A 19,133-nucleotide genomic window follows, 5' to 3' on the forward strand; every position below is an offset into this window, starting at 1 on the left:
ATCTAATCCGCACTTTTTAAATAGCTCTAAATGTAACTAAAGCTTTGTGAAAAAAGCTGAAATACGAGAACAAGGAATCATTTCGTTTCTTGTAAGCTGGTAATAAAACGATTGTGCAAATCGAACGATGGATAATTTTCTTAAACGTTCATTTTTATTAGCGATAAATAAACTTACATATCTTTACAGTAACAACGTCTTCTCGTAACTCTCGGAAAATATGGTAATATCTATCCGCAGAAATTGATATAGATCAAAAGACATCCGTCCATTCCGTCTCGCGTGTTTCGCATCCCAACTACACTCGGTGTTCAAAGCACACTTTCACGCCCCGTGAATTTGTCGCTAAAGAAGGAGAAAGAAATCGGTACGACGTAAAATGCGTACTTATACAGGGGAATCTACGCTGCGTGTGCATGTAGTTTCTTTTGTTTATTCATGCGGCCTACGTTCCTTTCTGATGAATTCTAAACAGATACAGCTAGCAACCGTGGAACATAAAAAAAATAAGGGAAACGCAAGACGTGTACGTTAAGTATCAAGCCGCACGACTTTGTTCAATGATTGGATCACGAGCGTGCTTCGGCTGTCTTATATTTTACACATATGTTCACCTATACGCCAATCCAGCTTTTTGACCGTTTAACTGGCTTCGCGTGGGACCTAGTCTACTGATGGTTGGGATCTAATATCCACATTTACACAAAATCCAAACACCTGGCGAGGACAAGTTTCGGAAATGATTACGCTCACCACGTTAATAACAAGAAGAATTTGAAGTTATCCCATACACTCGTTTCCTAAAAACATTTTGCGAGCGACCCGACACTCGCGCTCTTTTTTTTTTGCTTTTTTAGTTTGTTTTTTCGATCGACGAAGAAGGGGCTATACAATAGTCGAAAAATATGATCCGCCGGTTATCTCGAACAAGGCGACATGCGTGATATATTTCATGTATAGATGTATGTATATTCATACCAGTTAAGAGGAAAAAGCTTTCGTTTAATGATTCATTATATGTATATTTTATATATATATATATATATATATATGTACCACGTTTCTTCGATTTACTTGTCAGGGAAGCGGTAGGTAGGTATATGTATATGTACACGTATAATATAATCGCGATGTACATACATGCGACCAGTCGCGCATGTATTATGTGCGTGCTATTGAAGTACATGCAAATAGAATTTGATAATTCGTCAAAACCTCAAACCCTCAAATCTTAGTTCGGGAATTTGCTTCTATACTGCAAAGATATTTAACGTTCGCGCGAGCCAAAGAACGTACAGACACACGTATGCACCTTTATCGAATTGGTCCGTCGCACATATCGGTGTTTCCCTTTTTAATTTTCAACATTGATGCGTTGTCGAATTGTCAAGGACGACGTTTTTCTGACCGCAAAAAAATGAACGTCCTATCGATTCGAAACGATAATGATCAAATGCAATGGTCCTTACAAATCCTTAATCTTCCTCCTCCAATGAAAGACTCATTATGTTCAATGATCAAGAAATGCTTGGTAAAAGGATCTCGTCCCGACGGGACAGCCACGGTTCTGGGCACGGTTTACAAAAATTTGTCAATTATCTGAAAACGACTAACTCTAATCATCGTGTTGCGCGAGACTCGTTGCTTTTATCAAATCACAATTATATATAAAAAATCAAACGTACACTTCAGTCCTTTGAGCAGTTGAGGTTTTGGCTCTTCTCGACACACTTTCGTTTCTCATATCGTTAACACTTGTACCAACGATCCAAAGTTCCTTCGCTCATAGATCGTCACTTTATTCAACAGGCAGAACTTTCAACGACGTGGTTGCAATGTTCGTCTGCCTCTGCCGTCAAGCGATAAGTATAACTGAAGTCTCGACATGTTGGTGGTTATTAAACGCCAAGTGTCCTTAGCTAAGTAACATTTAACCGCGCACAACAGTTTTCATTTTAAGTAGCTCGTCGAGCATCCGTTAGACAACGAACGAGCCGCGACGATGCCGTCACGATTCATTCAAAATTCAAGGCATACAAATATTTGATCGTATCGCGTCAATTATTCGAGTATACGCTATCTTCGACGTTCTATTATGAACTTTCAAAAACATTTACGAAATCCTGCGAGGTATCTCAGTGAATGTGTTCGTCAAATTCCGAAACAAAATTTGAGAAATCGCTCAAGCACCAACCGTCTACAGAGAAAAAAACCAAGCGATCAACCAATCGCTACTGGCAAGAGATAATACAAGAAATGTTTTCTCCGAAATAATTAAATTCATCATCAATCGATTCGTCACGATTTGATTATTTCGACACGAATTGATATCGACGCATCGATTATTTTTTAACATTCTCCTTTAGGATCCTGAACCTTTGCTTTCGCGACGGTGTTGGCGTAACGTAACCGCCTTCGTCTGACCACGGAGAACGCTGATGACGGTAATTTTCGACGGTGATGCGCGGATGAGACCGGTGCACGATTTAAATCCCATCTCGCGGCGGGTCTCCCTCAAAGTACCGGTTCTTCATCGGTTTCCTCGTCATCTTCTCGCTCCTGCGACGGGCATTGAACGATAACCGAGCTCGTTTTCACTCGTCGCTGTCTCTTCTGTTGATTACTAGAACCAGTGGTACTGCTGCTGACGCTCGAACTGGAACTGCTGGAACTGCTCCCCGCACTATTCCCCGCTAAGGGAATTGAATCCGCGTCTTGGAGCTGTCCGTGGGCGTCGATCAAAGGTCTGAGGGCGGCCTTCAGGGACCAGTATATTCGAGGATAGGCACGCTCTTGTTGAAGAATCAGTTCTTTGCTTTGTTTCTGTTTCTGTGAACAGAAGCGTTTGAGTGTTTAGTCGAATCGGAATAGGTCAAGTGCGACGGAATCGAGGGAAATGCGTGAGAATTATTGATTGCATCTAATTAAACGCCGGAGCTAGGTGGACGGAGGGCGCGGGACGAGTAACAATTAAGGATATAGATGAAACTCACCTCCGGAAGATCACTTGACCTAGTTTCCCTTGATGCTAACAGCTTTTTGCTCTCGACGAACTGTCGCAACGCCTTTTCACGTACGTAAACGAACGGTCGGATGACCCTGAGCTCTCGACGGCGGATGTAGTAGTGGGCCTTCATGGTCTTCAACTTGCCGCCGTGGAACACCGAGACCAGGAAACCTTCGGTGAGGTCGTCCAAATGCTGGCCGAGCGCCAGGACGTTGTAATTGTGTCGCTTGGCGATGTCGTACAGCTGTGCCCGTGTCGTCCGATTGCAAAAACTGCACGCACCATTGACGTCCATTTCCTCCGGCTGATTCTCGCCGCTATTGCATTTGGCCTCGCTCGATTGCTCTTCGTAAAAGTAAGGAACGTCCAAGGCTTTCAAGTAGCTCATCAACTCGAGAGGATCGTATTTGTTCGTGTCCACAGTGGCGGCTCCGAGCTCGAACTCCACGCCCTTCGATCTCACGTAGGATTGGTATTGATGCAACGTGTGCAACAGCGATAATGAATCTCTGCCGGTAGGCGATAGACAAACTAGTACTCTATCGTTGTCCCGAATCATATCGAACTCCTGTATTCCTTCAACTGCCGGCTTCCAGACGTTCTTCGGAGGACAGTGCCACTGGACTCGGGACTCCTCGCTCTTTCCAGCATTAGGTTCAAAATTCGCTGCTTGGTCTCCGTCTTCTTCCTCTTTCAAGTCGCTAGAACATTCTTCATCTTCTGAAAAGTCCTCGTTCTGTCGGAGCTGCTGCTTGCAACTCGATTTACCGGGCAAAGCTGTCATAGAATTCGTCCTAGGCTTGCGACCATAGCTGTTCGCGGAATTGGATTCCGCACTGCTGCTCCGCTTTAAATCCACCGAATCCAGAGACTTGTCGCTCTCGTGGAAGGACAGATTGATACCACTGTCCTGAGAGCTGACGGAGTTCACTGCGGAATAAATTTTTGGAAGAACTTTCTGCGCGTCCCCGATGTCCAAACCGCCACGCTCTTGACCGTCGTCATCGTTTAGATCGTCGTCCAACTCGGGTACCACCTCTTCGTCGTCCGTTTTTGATTGATTGCGAACCAGCTGCTCGTTCTCCGGTGGTTTCATCACGTATATCACCGTCTCGTCTGACGAGCACTCGCTGGACATCTTGCTCTCCTGTTGCGTCAGCTCTCCGACCTTACCGGAGATCTCGATTGGCCCGCTTCGCCTGGCACTCGACATCCTCGGCGAAGACGAGGATTGGAGTACTCTTCCTCTGTCCGGAGATCCGCAACCATTGGAGGAAACGTCAGAAACGGAAGCGTCGGGCGAGTGCCTGTGTAATCCGTCTACAGCGTTCATCATGCACCTGATCTCAGATTTCACTTCGCTCGCCATTTCCTTCGAGAATTCCATCAAGTACTCCGCGATATCGCTAGCGGTGAACGAATCGTGTCTCGTTTGCTTATCCTCGACAGAGAGCTGACTGTTAGCGCTCAAGGTTCGTGAATGATGCTGCGGAGTGTTCTCCGAAGTGTTCGTCTCCGAGAGCGCGTCGTCGACCTTCGAGATCACTTCCCGAATCTCGGACTTGATCTCCGTCGCCAGTTCCTTGGTCATCTCCTTCACGTACGCTCGCAGATCTTCTTCTGACCTCTGCCCACCGTTCGCTGAAACCGGCGACGACCTGCCACCACCCACGAACTTCTCCGTGTAATCGCCAACGGACGAGAACGAAGACGGCGGCGAGGTAGCCGTGTGACAGTTCAGAGATATGATCGAGTGACTCGGGCTGCCGTTGTCCAGTTCCAATGAATTTAACTCCGTCTGGCTGCTGCAACTGCAATGGAGACGTCTGTATTTCACAGAGTTGCCGTTGGTTCCGGTCAGTCCAAGGCTGTTTAAAGTTTGAGGGCTCAACGGGAGCGGCGGGACGGGCGAAGACGAGGAGGACGCCACGGTACGGTTCTCCGAATCGTTCGCGGTACCGGTGGTGCTGCCAAGTGAATTGCACCTGGTCCGACCAGCGTTGGCAGCGTCCATCAGATCTCTCTGCTCTTTAATTGGCCTGTTGCCCGGATGCGACATCGCACCGCCGAGAACCGATGGCGTGACCGCTTCGCCAACCGCGAATCTCACGGGCATCGGCGAACTCGGGCAAGTGGCCGGTGACCTCTGACCCATCGAGTCGTTGCCTCTATCGATGTTCGCGATCATTTGTTCCTCGTCGGTGCCGCTGCCTGGACTGGAGGACTGAAACTCTGGCGTGTTCATCAAAGTTTTCCTCACGGTGCTCAATACCGGAAGACTTCGGTGTCTGGGCGAGATCGAGGATATCGGCACGTTTCCCGTCCGAGGAATGTCGCTGTTCAGTCGTCGAATGCTGCTGGCCAGACCTGCGCTGTTGTACAGATTCGCCAGACTATCGTGCGTGCTCGTGGGCGTGCAGTGGCCCTGCTTGCTCCACGACAGTATCGGATTAAAAGGCACGTCCTGCTTCACGTTCTGCGAGTTGCCCAGAAGAAGATCCTGCGCCTCGCTCGGCAACATGAACCATCGCAACGACTCCAGCCGTTTCGACACGAAGTTGTAACTACGATCTATCTGGAGGGGATACCTCTGCGCCATTTTCCGGGCACGGTTGAAAATGTTCCTAGCCGTCTGCAGGCAGTCGCCGTAGTTCTGAGGAAGCACCCCGGAACCGGACACTCGTCTCTCGGAAGCGTTCATTTTCCCGTCCGTGTATCTGATCGAGCTGAGCCACTTTCGCTCTTTGAATACGCTGTTCGTGTGATGCCGCCATTCGCCGGTGTCCGGGTTCAGCACGTACTGCGGCAATAATTTCCAGCCCTCGGTCGCGACCATCTTCAGTGCTTCGAGGACGAACGCGACTTCTGCCTCGGACATGAAGTACGGGAACGATAGCTTCGCGAAACCGGGCCTCAAACCCTCCGCGTTTGTCTCTTCGTTCTCCGAGTTCCGTTCCCTGGAAAACGATAAGCGTAACACGGTTAAACGCGAATCACAAAATTTACCTTAATATATAATATAATATAATATAATATAATATAATAATAATAACTGTAACTACACTGCTTCGTGCAAACACACGAATCGATTTAGAATAGATGAGTAAGTAATTCTTTGATTTTCGTACCCTTCCACAAGAGCTTCCTGGTACTCCTTGGCGAGTTCCTGGTCGATTCCCATCAGGTCGTGAGCGTAACGACCGGCGCAGGCACAGCCTCCCCGAGCTTGTATACCGAACACGTCGTTCAAAACGGCGCAGACGAAGTTGTGATGAAGAAACGTCCCGCGCGGGTGTCGCACCATGAACGAGAAGATCGGTAATCTCTTAATATTCTGCGAGCCGCTGCCGAGCAATATCAGTTCCGGAATCGTGCGCACGTGCGCCAGCACTTGCCTAGAGAAACAGGAAGCATCGGTCACGATCACCGGACAAACGATAATTCGCATCGATCTTCTCAGGATTTTATACACGAACGTCCTTTGACCAAAATCAATCGAAGCTATTACTCTTCTGTTTGGACGTTCAAGGATACTTATTCATGGAAATACGAACTATTGTTGTACTGAATTTATAATACGCATGAATTCTTTTCAAGTACACGAGTCGAAGTATAGTAGAATCATACCGTGGAATGGTCGTAGAATAGCGCGTAAATAATCTACGAATTGGAAAGTAGCCCCGAGCCAGAAATCTATTATTACCAAACCATAGTTGTGGGAGATTTTCCATCCCCGGTCGCAAATATTCCTATCGTTAGTGTTTCTTCACTTCACAGGCATAGCACGTGTCGCGTTTTATTTTCGAAACAAACAATTAAATCCGAGCGCCGTGCGAAATGTGCGACAGAGATAAAAATACTAGGTGTCATCGCCGTACGATAGCCAAGGAACCGATCGATCGATAAGCAATGAATTTTAATCAACAAGCCAATGTATTTTCGTATTAAATATAGAAAACAATCGACGTACCTGGAAATCTTATCTTGACGAGCGACGATCGCTCGTGGCGTCACGTTCTCTTTCAATTGAACCGCGAGTCCGCATCTGATGGTCTCTACGACACCTGCGGTCCCGCTCTCCTCGCGTAATTCCGGATCGCGGTGATAATGATGGGAGTCCCTCATGTCCTCCGTAACAATTTTATCTTTCAACAGCGACCGTTTAGTCACGAGAACTCCCGGCGATTGAACCCCGCCGATGAACTTGTGCCCGGCGAAAATAATCGCGTCTTTGTGCACCGCCGTCTCACCAACGCCGGGCAAATGCGGGTTCATATCAATCTGGATATACGGGGCTGAAATATACAATGTATTGTATCTATTTACCTTCCTGTCAAAGTAAACCGTACATTTCTGATAAGAAACGGAAAACGCGGATGGATGAAACCGAGTGTTTGAGTTGAAATTCTGAATGCATCTGATAAAACGTCTTATACTTATCTCTGATCGATTAAAGTCAAACATTGGATGATCATTTATTTTTGTCACATGAAAGGGAAGGGGCGAACATTGCGTCACGGAAATATCTTTCATTGTTTTGACTCGTTATATGATGTATGTATTATACTTTCACGAGTCGATCGTTACCTGCTGTGGTGTAATCCCAGACGCTGAGTGCCCCATACTGATGCAGCAGCAGGGTCGTAGCGACGTCATCTGCCAAAACCCCAGTTATGCAACTAGCAGCGCTGAAGCATCCGATCATTTGCGTAACACCCTCAGCTCTCACTTTGATCAGGCTACGCTCGAGATCATTCAGATCCAAGAAACCTTCACGTGTCTCCGACACCCGTACTATCTACAGTACAAATTACCGAATTAAAACATTTCACTACACTTGTTCCCGTTCTACTTTCGTTGATTAATGTTTTTCATCTAATTTTACACAGGCACAATAAATCATAATGTCTAGAATTCTTTGGATAGTTGGCACACATTTCAATTTCACTCTTTATTATCTTTCATTGCATGCACAGGAAGAATCCTAAAAGGTATGACTCATTATTCTAAATCGTAGCGTTGATTTTTCAGCGGTCTTTGAGAACTTGGTAAAGCACTTACTTAGATTTAAGAGATAACATTCTCAGAAAAAATAATTATTGTCTTTAGCAGAAGCTCCATTGAGGATTTAACGTCTATGAGAGTTGGAACCATTTCAAAGAGAACAATTGGAAATGGTATCTCTGTCCGACGAGAACCAAGCATCGGTGTTCCGCGAAGTGTCGAAGACTTCGAGAAATTTACGACGGAATTCCTCTCGGAAAGTATGTTTCAAAGAATGTTCCCTGACTCCAGTATTCGTAATCGGGAATACCTCGTATATTAACCCTTTGATCTAACAGTCTAGACGCGTACGTACACCCGCAATTCAACGAAATGAATTATACTGAGTCGCGTGGGTGTAAAAGGTCGATCGTAACTCATTCTTAACAACTGAATATCACCGATGTGAGAGTCCTTCGCAAACCAGGAAGACTCAGGAATATGCAAGTTTCAATGTCTTCCAGAACATTTAAACAGCATCCACTGACGCGACGCAGTTTCTAAAGAAATGACTCCCTTACCCTGACCCCGTACTCCCGCCAAGGCCGTAGATTCGCGTGGTGCTCAAACGGTCCCACGAACACCACCGTCGACTCCGAGAGATCGAGGTGTCGCAGAAGCGTGCGAAGGGCACCAGCGGTGCCTTGACCGGTGAACAAGACCGCATCCTGCTCGCCAGTCCCCACTGCATGTCGAACGATGTCTCGGGCTTCGTGTCTGCAACCATACACGTCAGGATATATCGATTCGTCCTTCCGCGATCATTAACGATCGTAAAGATCGAGGGTGGACAAGGTCCTCTACGTTTCTGAACAACGTTTCCCTGTTACTCGAGTTCCTTCATACATTACTGCGAACCGAAAACCATGATTAAGCTCGTAGCAAGTAAATTTCCTTAAGATTCGTCCTTCTCGTTTCGCGTCAACGCTAATGCGAATTTATAGTTGCCAGAGACATTCCTAAAACGACGTAACGTCCCATATTTCTATTTACCGTTTTAAAAGAATAATAAGAGGTAATTGTTGTCCACGTCTTGTGGGAAGAATGCAAACACGATGAAGGATTCGACAATCGCGTGACCAGGAACAGGCGCGTAGAAACGGGGTGGTTGTTATTGTCTCGGCGGTGTGGTTGGCCAGCTGGTAAGTGGTTGGGGCTCGACTCGGTGGGATATTGATCTGGGACATCAGCGCCAGGGAACGGGACGCCGGGCGGAACCACCCTACACGTTCGACCGCATAAGATTTAGGGATAAACCGGGTCGCTCCGCGCGGGACAGCCGCGCTTCGAACGAGAACTAGGCTAAACGACTCATCCATCTGATTTCGAGTTGATTTATTTATCTGTTTGATGCCGATTTCGTTAAAACAAACTACTTCACGCTGGCTTGATGTTAAAACGCAGCACAGGAATTACAACGAGCGCTATTTCTTCCTTTGGAAACGTTAAGAACTCGGCCAGTCGGTCTGTAACGGCCTAATAAATTCAACGGCATGAACCTGTGGACGTAAAACGGCACGCGTGGAATCGAGGCGAAATTCCACGGGCCGGGCAAGCGAAATAGAAAGGCGCGTATAGTACGGTCGAGTGGCGCAGAAAACGAGTCTCGTTTACCGCGGAAACGGTACGTCAACCGGAATCGTAGTATCGCACGCTCTAGCGTACGGTATGTTAATACCGCGTAGGAAATCGACGATCTCACGAATCGAATTCATAGCGCGCGTTCAAGCTTTCTAACGATCCGCGTTTGTACACGCTGCTCGTATGTATGCGCGTGTTGTAATAAGAAACAATGATCGGCGAGCGTGACGCTTCTTTGGAGGATGCGAAGTCCGCGAATAGCTCTAATTCCACCGATTAATAAAGCCGGAGAGTAACTGGAATTGGTTCTGGGAAGCGGCAGCTGGTGAACGCGGATGTATAAATGCGTCCTCAAGTCGCGACCTCGATCGTTATCATAATTGTTTGATAGTTCTAGGTAGCAACCAAGGACCACGCGCGACAGTCCGATAATGAAACGGCAATGCACGTTTCATTAGGGATTAAAAATTAATGAGGACACGTTACAGGAACGAGATACTCGTGATTGATTACCATCTACCGTGTGACGATTCATAGACTAATTGAAACGATGACGAAGGGAAAAATAATGTACGGGCTTACCTGAACAGAGAAGACTGTAGGCTGCAAATGGACGTGGACGCGCGGGTGTCGCCCAAATATGGCAGCACCTCCTTCGCCACGTACTCCTCGAGAAATTGCAGCGACCTTCCAGACGCAGTGTAATCGCAGTAAACAACTGCAACAATAAAACGGTAGATTTTTTTTAAAGAACTGCATTAAAAAAGAAAGGAGGAAAAGGTGAATGGAACGATATACGGTTGGTCAAGTTTGGCGAGGCTCCGGGACACGGGAAATCGATCGTCGCCGGTGATAACGCGCCCGCGTGTTTTATTCATGCGCGCGTTGCCAAGTATTTTTGAAAATGTCAGACATTGGCATCGCGAGGCTGCGTCTACACGCGATCGGGGGTCAATGATTCCGCCATTTTTCACGAGAATCGATCCACGTCCGGATTCCGCAGTCGAGGGCTTTCATGCTCTGCCTGTCATCTCGTCAAGCTTCCATCGACTCGCGCCAAAATAGGCACTCATGTAGCGAATAAATTCGTCATGCTTCTCGACGTGGAGTTGTAACACAGATTATCTCCGACTTAAACAATTCCCTTTTTCTACTGTGAAAAATCAGCTGTAGATATTTACTGTTTCTTCCTGAATTTCTTTCTCCATATTAAGAAATAGCGCTAAATGGTCGACGAAACTGCGCGCCTTTATCCGAGTCTCACAAAAGCACAAGTTCCGCCGACACAGCGAGACGTTTATTCGGGAATATACAGGGTGTGGCGCTTAACGGAAATGTGAAACTGTATTTATAGTAAAAGACCAATAAACGGGGCTGTAACTCGAACGTGTCCCGTTCTACGTTTCAACAGATGGAATCCGGATTCGCTTAAAGTTTTATGAGGGAAAATTAGGTAGGTCATGATGTCAAGGCTGTCCGAAGGTCGACCGTCCGGCAGAAAAAATTGATCCAACGATAAACTCGATCCAACTTCCAACGAGTAGTCAAAGATCGCGACTCGCAGCCTTGGAACAACATCGACGATTTTGCCTACGTGTCAAGTTTGACCCATATGTTCTGTTTCCCGGTTGATGCATATATTTATAGAACACGGCAGGCTCATTGCATACAAACGAGCATCCTGAATCGACCGGCGTTAAATCGTTTGCACGGTTTCGTGTAACAAGGAAATCTGAACTCGTCAAGGAGTAGAAGGACAGGAAACGACGCGGAAAACCCGTTTGGTCGCGAGGAATCGGCGCGAATAGAAGTTCGATGGCGCCTCGCCGCTCGATTTATCCAGTGAATTATCGAGAGCGATACGCACGGAACCAAGGTCGAGCTTTTTTTACCGAATCCTCTGTCGTTCATAATTCACCCTCGTCGCGTCGCGTTTGCGAATAGCACCCTGTAGATCGGTGTCGAGGCGTCGAAGCTGCGGCCGTTGTGCTTCCGCTGCTATTTCCAGTCGCCACCCAGCCAAGCCGAGTTTACCAGAAAACGGAAAATATTTATTCAATAGGGAACGGGAGCGGTTCTCTTAGTAAAAGGCTGCACGCAACGAGACCCTGTGTATTTATTAATTTACTGACAACGAGAACAGCGAATCGAGACTAAATATTTAGTTTCAGGACAGATTTGGACGAACGGTATAATTTAAGATAGAGTGACGGACAAGGTGCAATAAAATATGTCGCAGAAGATAAACACATTTTACTTTCATGTGCATGCGAGTCTATTAATTTACCGTGCAAGGTTAAAGATTTTATGTCACGAGCATTTAAATCAGTCAATGAGATGGTGGAAATTTTGTTTACGCACGGACATTATTTATTTAGTATGAGTGACTAAGTCGCGGACAAAAGGTCTTAAAAGTTGAGACAGGGAACCGAACGGAATTCCACCTCTACCGCTAAGTAACTATAGTCCGTGAACAGCCTTCGACGTAGTTGCGAAATTATTTGGATCAGCCTCTAGAAACGATCATTCTCTCGTGTAGAGGAATTGGCGAGGGGACAAGGGAGGCTCGAATCGAATCGAATCGCTTCTATCGTCGGGGAAAGCCAAGGTAGGCGAGAGGATAATGACTCGCAGCTGCGCCTTACGAAACAGTCGGCTAGAGATCAGCGACTGGCCCTCCACGAAAATTATTATGCCACGGGCCGTTCGAAATTGCATTGATTTGTTTAGAGACGGACGCGCGGAACTAATTGTTAAGCGAAATTTAATGACCGTTATGTAACGTTCCAATGCATCTTACGTAAAGCTAGAATACTTTCGAGTACTCGCGAACGGCCGAGCGTTATGTTTTATGCAGTCGAGATATAGCATAAAGCGGCACTCATCAGACGGAAAACGGTCTTCCGGTTTTACTTTTCCTCGCCAGAATTCACGAGCGCGTTCTTACAGTCCGTCGAACTTGTTACTTTTAAATTCGCGCTTAGTCACTGTTTAACAACTGCGATTCTTCGAGGAAATTGAATTATAACTACCGCGCAAGTGTAACGAACCGAACAAAGATATTAATGAATTTTAAAACGCTTCGTAAGTAAAATGTAGAAATTTAAAAAGAAATTTATTTGACGTTCAATTCATTTTCCACGTATCTTATCTCCACTAACAACACAATGCACTCTTCATTTACATACCTCTATCAGTCTCATTATTTACACTGGTAATTTTATTCAAGGAACATTCCGATATTAATATATTTGTAAACGTCGGGTGATAGTGAGAAGATACTAAACTTTTGCGAACCTATAAATTAAATGACACGCTAGGCATGGTTCGAACAGTTCAGTTCGCAACCAGAGTCGACGCGTGCTGACGTCAAAATCTTGTTACTCTATCGAACCATCGGCGTTTATCTATCGACGATCGCAGGCTCTAAACTGCTCGGAGCTACACTCGCGAACATCGTCACGAGCTCCTTGAGAATAATTCGAATGCTCCGCGATTCGAAGGCAACCTTAATGTCAAGTACGCCTTCGCAATCCTGTGAACAGGTATACAGACGAGTACAATGCTCGAGGCGATTATCTTCGTACAGCAACCTACGCATATCACCATCGATCAACGAAATTATGAATAGAAATCTCAGATCATTATTAAAACATACTATACAGTAATAGAAACGTAGTAATACACAGTTAATCTCCAGTATATTTTATGCTCACATCTGATAGAATAAATTATACAATCAAACGCGAATATCATTTTCAGAGATAATAGAATAATCAATCTTGTCTTCAGTTTCCGAAGGCAGAATTCGAAACTCAAATCAGTAAACTCGTTGCAAGCAGACTTTCTTTAGCTTATAAAAGAAGCCAGGCTTTCCTTAGGTTCCTTTAAAAAGTGTTAAACGGGAAAAAGGAGGTTGCTAAGTCCGTCGAAACGAAAGGTGAACAGCGAACTCCGCGCGTAAAACGGCGGATTGTTTCACGGGTTCAAGGTACCAGGAACTGCAGAGGATTCGCTTCTGGGTGTAGTTTGACCCAAATCCGGTGAAGGCAACAGCCACACTACGATTGCCCGAACGACCGTTTGACCCCGTACCGGCGATAGACCTCATGTTCGCTGGAACTGAACTGGAGCACGCGGGTGCGCTCGTGAACCGTCGCGTCGGGAAACAGAAGAAACAGAGGAAAAAAAACGCAGGAAAGAATGGAGGACGCGTGCGTGCTCGAACTTAGATAGATGCGACGAGAAGCATCGGAATAAACGGTAAATTACCGTCACTCCGCTTTCCAATTAGTCTTCAATTACGTGTGAGACGACGGCACGCGTCCGGGTGACGTTTAACAGTTAAACGTCGGGTTCCTCTACGAGGCAGCCGCGTCGCAATTAGAATTCGGGGAAGAGTTCACGGCGCGAATTAATTAGAACATGAAGAAACACGAACATGATGATTAAGGAAATTTAATACCTTGAAACTTTTCGGAAATTCATTGATCAATTCTGGAGAACTACATGATATTTACGATGCGGGTAATAGAGAAGACGTCGGGGAATGAAGTACTTGAAAATGATGTTGGAGATAATCGTTGAAGGGACTGTTAATAACATTGAATGAATCGAACAGTGGGACTCGCTGCAAGATCCGAACGAAGAACCATCCGGGAAATGCAACAGTTCGCTTCGCAATCTATTCTATTTTTGCACAATTAAATATTTACATAACGTTCTCCAAAGATGGCGACGATTTGTTTGAATGACGGGTGTCTCATTCATTTTCTGACGAACATGGCCACCTACAGAAGCGTTAGACAAAACCGGTCTCCTCCAGTGTTAATTAAAAACATTCCTACACGAATCGACACCTAATTAGAATGTGTAATATAATCGATGTACTTGAATAAAAATAGTTGAATATAAATTTTATAATGTATGAACGTAAGAAGATTGGTCTCGTCTTCGAGATTGCAATACGACAGTGTATAGACCTTTAGAAATTTCTCGCAAGCCAGCAACGGTGGACAAAAACGCTTTGAAGTTTGGTTGAATAGGTTCCGCCTGCCGTTTTTCCAGAAAGCACTTCAATTTTCAAAGTGGAGCCAACGGACGTTGCTAAGGAAAACGTTTCTCGCGCGATCGATCGGGAGTGATCGAGTCTCGGGACGCCTTTTGACGCCTCCCGGTGCCGGGAAATGGAACAAAGTTAACGCTGGCAATTATTGCCAGCAGCTGCCATGAGAAACAGAGCGTTTTCTGCGTGCGTCGACCGACTTCGCTAACTGGATTACGCGCCGGGGCTCGTGTTTCGATCGTTCCGGCCTCGGTCGCCATTCCTGCTGTTCCCAACCAACGCCGCCGTCCACGAGACCGCGAATATTAACGCAGAAAACAAGCGTGGCTCGCAATTTCGAACGACTCGATAGGCAGGTGCCTGTTGCTCCGTTTGCGTTTCGTATGACTTATTTGCGTTACGAATTCGCACGTAGTAACGGACGTCAAAGAAGAAACAAATATTTTCTATTACACGCACAGTAGTGCTAACAAATGGCGAGTGAAGAAAAAAATAATGTTGCTCGGGTCAGAGATTTTGAGAACTTTCTAATAGATTTATTCACCTTAGCGTACGCGAGGGAGGGAAGAATCTTATAATAACAGTCTGGAGTGCGGCAATTGCAACATTTGCAACTCGGGGGCGGAGTTAAGTAGCATTATGAGACATCGAATACGGAGTGTGTATTCCTTTCGCTCGGCTTCAATACTGTTCCCCCAACGCTGTAATTCCCGCATGATATTAAAGTCAACACGTGATACGAGCGATTGGTTAAACGATAATTTCTTTATCCCCTAATCGCGTGTCACGACCGAGGGGAAATTAGCCAGATAGCCGTGCCGCTCCTTGGCCAGACGGCAGATAAGGAGTGCAAGAAAAATAGTGAGAACAAGCTCGGGATAGAGGCCTCGTCGTCTACCGATCGGTCGGACGCGACCCAGTTTCGAGTTCGATTACCCCCCCACCCTATATGCATGCGGTGAATATTATGCACTCGCGACGATAGCCTATCCGTGTTCCTCAAACTCCTCGCGTCGTCTAATGCCACGATGGACCTAACCGACGAGTTCGTTCGACCAGCAGGCCGTGCGGAGTTATTATTCGATCAGTATGACCGACTTCTCTAGTTGCGAGCAGGCTTATCTATTCTGTTCTCCAATAATTTCTGTCACGTACCGTCGGGAAATCTCTCCTCGTTTCATTTTAATCGACGATCGATTTCTCGCGACTCGAGGAAAAAAAGAGCTTTCTAACGGATGAGAGAAGTCGCTGACAGGTTATTTAGGCTGCGTGTTAATCGAGAGATAAACGAATAGCCAGATCCACGGTTCCGATAACGGTTACTCGTTTTCCCGTGGATGGCTTCGATTCACGAGTAATTCGGAACGGAACGGCGCGATGCCCTTCACCGCGATTCCAATTATGCAGATCCCGTGAAAGACAGTGTGGGCAGCGTGCGTGGGTGCCGCCGCTCGTCCCGCCTCTGCCTACAGTCGTTCCCGCACGCCCGACCTTCCAGAGAACAATAAATTTTGGATTAGTCAATCGCCTCAACTGCCTCCAGCTAGTACTTCAGGCGTTTCGAGCGATCTTCTTCGCGAGAGACGAATTCAAACCTCTGGAACCATGATTTGCATGTACTATTCTCAAGTGGCGTGAACGATGAAGTAAATCGCCTTAAGAATCGTTTTCAGGTTACAAAAAATTGAAGGATGTGCGAATCGAATGCGGTTTTCTACCCTTGGCGTTTGCAGTGATCGTTTTCCGATACCAGGTGTTTCGTGTTTCCGAGCAGTTGCCTGATAAACCAATTGCAAGAGATTGTAGGTTGTAAGAAATCGGTATCTGATAAGGGGAGAACCCGGGCAGCTGTTACGAATTGATTTCTCTATCAAACGTGACGTCATTTATGGTCTACGGTTTCTTTTCAAACAACCCGTAATCTAGAAGGTCTAAGCCTCTAAGCGAACAACAGTTTTCAAGTGTCTTTTACGGATGTCAAGATCAAGGCCAGTCCTTCTGTTTCCACGTACGATTAACCGCTTTCCAAATAGAATGACCGGAAGGGAATTACTCAGCTCGGCAACAACCGTCGCCAAGATCATACTTCATCGCGTAACAATTAACTCTATAAATAATTCGGTGTTCGGCAGAAGCGTTGCAGCAACTTCCCGTGAGAGGATCATCGCCGTGCGTCAGAGGGAGGCCTCACGAGTTACCCGCTACATAGACACCGCTGCGCGCGTTTCGACGCACCGCGGTGCCGTTCTGGGAGATCTTTTACGAGCGCCAAAAACCTTCGCAGCCGCGCGGAACCGGCGGCGGCGACGGGACAGGGGGGAGGCGCGAGAGAAGAGGGTGGAAGCCTTTCGAGACCCGTGCCCGGCACTAAATTTGGAACAAGGCTCATATTTAATGACTGTCGCACGGCTCAGGGTGCAGGGCCTGGCAGAAAGCGTGGTGGCTTGCGACCTAAATACAAAAGGGACCCCGAGAACGTGTTCCGGCCACGCTCGCTTTTAACCGGGGTCACTTCCATGAAACGGACAGAAATAGTTTCCTCTTTGTTCGTCGGACCGTGCGATACACTCGCCGCAAGGAAGTCGCGAGTGCCATTCGCTTGGACGCCCTCGCTCACCGCGAGGAATAGGTCACCGCGTGGTCCGCGTGGCTATCGATCGCGGGGAAGACGTGCCTGTATCTTATATATCCGCGCTCAGTTCATATAGAAAAATACATATATGCAATATATTATTGAAGCAGTTTCTTCGTATAAGAATCGGACGATACTAAATTTGCATATCCAAGTATTAGTAGAAGAATAGTACTGTTCGTAAAAATAGAATTCTATTGTTCTATCTATTAGGGGGATGCGAGAGGAACGGTCGAAGACGAGAACAGTGCTTCCTCGTTTTCCACTCGAGTAACGGCGACAGGGGTTGGGGGTGGACAAAGATTACAAGTGGAAGTATTGGATTCTTCTGTTTCTTTGTCCCGATAATCGATTTATCGTGACGAGAAAAACGAGCTATTAACTCAGTCACCTTCTGCTTTTATTATTACGAGATAGTGGTGACTAATTGTTATTATGTCTCTTCCTCTGGTTTTTCTGGCTCGTGTGATTGGTGTCGACTGCGGTAAGTGATCTTCCACTGGAAAGAAATCTTCCACTGCCATTGGACACCGTGCGATAAGTAATAGCGAAGGAGGACCCGTGTGAAGCAGTACCCAGGCAATGTCACGTGTTCTTCAGCGGATCCTCTCGTGATACGCAACCGATCGGAAGCGGAGCGGTGCGCGTGGCTTGTAACTGGATCTGACTACTGTCAGAGTTGACGGGGCAAGGTGGCAGGGAGGAGTAAAAACCGAAAGTGATTAAATCACCGCGCTCCACACTTCCTTGGACCATTTAACCCCTGGAGCAATGACGCATGGATGAGGACGATCCGGTATCCCGGGTTGAACTTGGAGCAAGGATTATGATTTACGGTCAGCTGTGCGAAACCGGTTAAGTGCGCCGGATACCAGGATCGTGCCGTGTATCCGACACGCTCCGTGACAAGCTTGTTGTTTTCGCCGGTTACGTCGGCGATGATGGAATCGTCGCAAAAACATCGATCGATTCGCGCGCGATGCGTCAGCTTAGTTGGTTACCGTCGTTTCGATAACTGCGGATGACCCCGTATCGATAAATTATAAATTTTCTTTTGCACCAGCCGTTGCGATTGGTTTATGTAAGAGGATACCAGCACAAAAGGCCAACAGGGTAGAGTCGAAGAGAGAAAAAGTTCGACTTAATTGGCATCGTCTGCTGTTATTGATTTATTATGCTAATGGAGTAAGCGCATCCGTAATTTAATAATAAATTTCCTTCTGACGATGCGATATTGGTTTGTGCAAGAAGACGCGAGGGAAGGAAGGTTATTGGGAATTCGAATAAAGGAGAATCTCAATTATAATTAGCATCGTCTCGTTTTATCGTCGTGCTGGTTGTTTCGAAAGGGTATGAACGCTTCGTTCTCTATCTCTCGGTCGGTCTAATCATCGTAAGATGATTTGATAATCATACCTTAGGCGTTCGCAATTAGACTGGAAAAGGCCACCCATTCGAATGAATCGATGGCTTGGTTGCACGCATCGTTTTCCAGCGCACGCCGGTTATGTAATAAACATTAATTAACCACTGATTCAACAAACGGTGATCGTAACAGATGTGGGAAGAGTGGGCATCGCGCATCGATTACCTCCGACTCACCGGTGAAGTGTCATAAGAGGTGTCAGTATATCATGTTTTATGTATGATTACATTCTGACATTATTGTTTTAATTACTCATCACGCCTACCTAGTCTTCCTTAATTTCTTTATTTCCAACAAAAACGCTGCAAAGTCGAGAGTGCAGAATACCTCGCAGGAAAGTTAATAGTATTTCGTAATGGCCAGCGTAATCACGATGTAT

The 19,133-nt window shown here is 46.4% G+C and overlaps 1 protein-coding gene across 1 annotated transcript in view; it reads right to left on the minus strand.

Annotated features, from left to right (window-relative positions):
- Positions 1–132: 132 nt before the first annotated feature.
- LOC108631698 (uncharacterized) overlaps positions 133–19,133 on the minus strand; it is a 49,677-nt gene continuing 30,676 nt past the window's right edge. Inside the window, exons 2-8 of the mRNA XM_018035817.2 lie at positions 10,214–10,349; positions 8,572–8,767; positions 7,595–7,805; positions 6,978–7,302; positions 6,136–6,402; positions 2,994–5,964; positions 133–2,829 (exon numbers count right to left, since the gene is read on the minus strand). Coding sequence (XP_017891306.1) covers positions 2,515–2,829; positions 2,994–5,964; positions 6,136–6,402; positions 6,978–7,302; positions 7,595–7,805; positions 8,572–8,767; positions 10,214–10,349 — 4,421 coding nt within the window. The 3' untranslated portion in view covers positions 133–2,514. The remainder of the gene's footprint in view (positions 2,830–2,993; positions 5,965–6,135; positions 6,403–6,977; positions 7,303–7,594; positions 7,806–8,571; positions 8,768–10,213; positions 10,350–19,133) is intronic.

This window comes from Ceratina calcarata, unplaced genomic scaffold (genome assembly GCF_001652005.2).
Source record: "Ceratina calcarata isolate Rehan_Ccalc_2016 unplaced genomic scaffold, ASM165200v1 scaffold147.2, whole genome shotgun sequence".
In the NCBI taxonomy this organism is placed as follows: domain Eukaryota; kingdom Metazoa; phylum Arthropoda; class Insecta; order Hymenoptera; family Apidae; genus Ceratina; species Ceratina calcarata.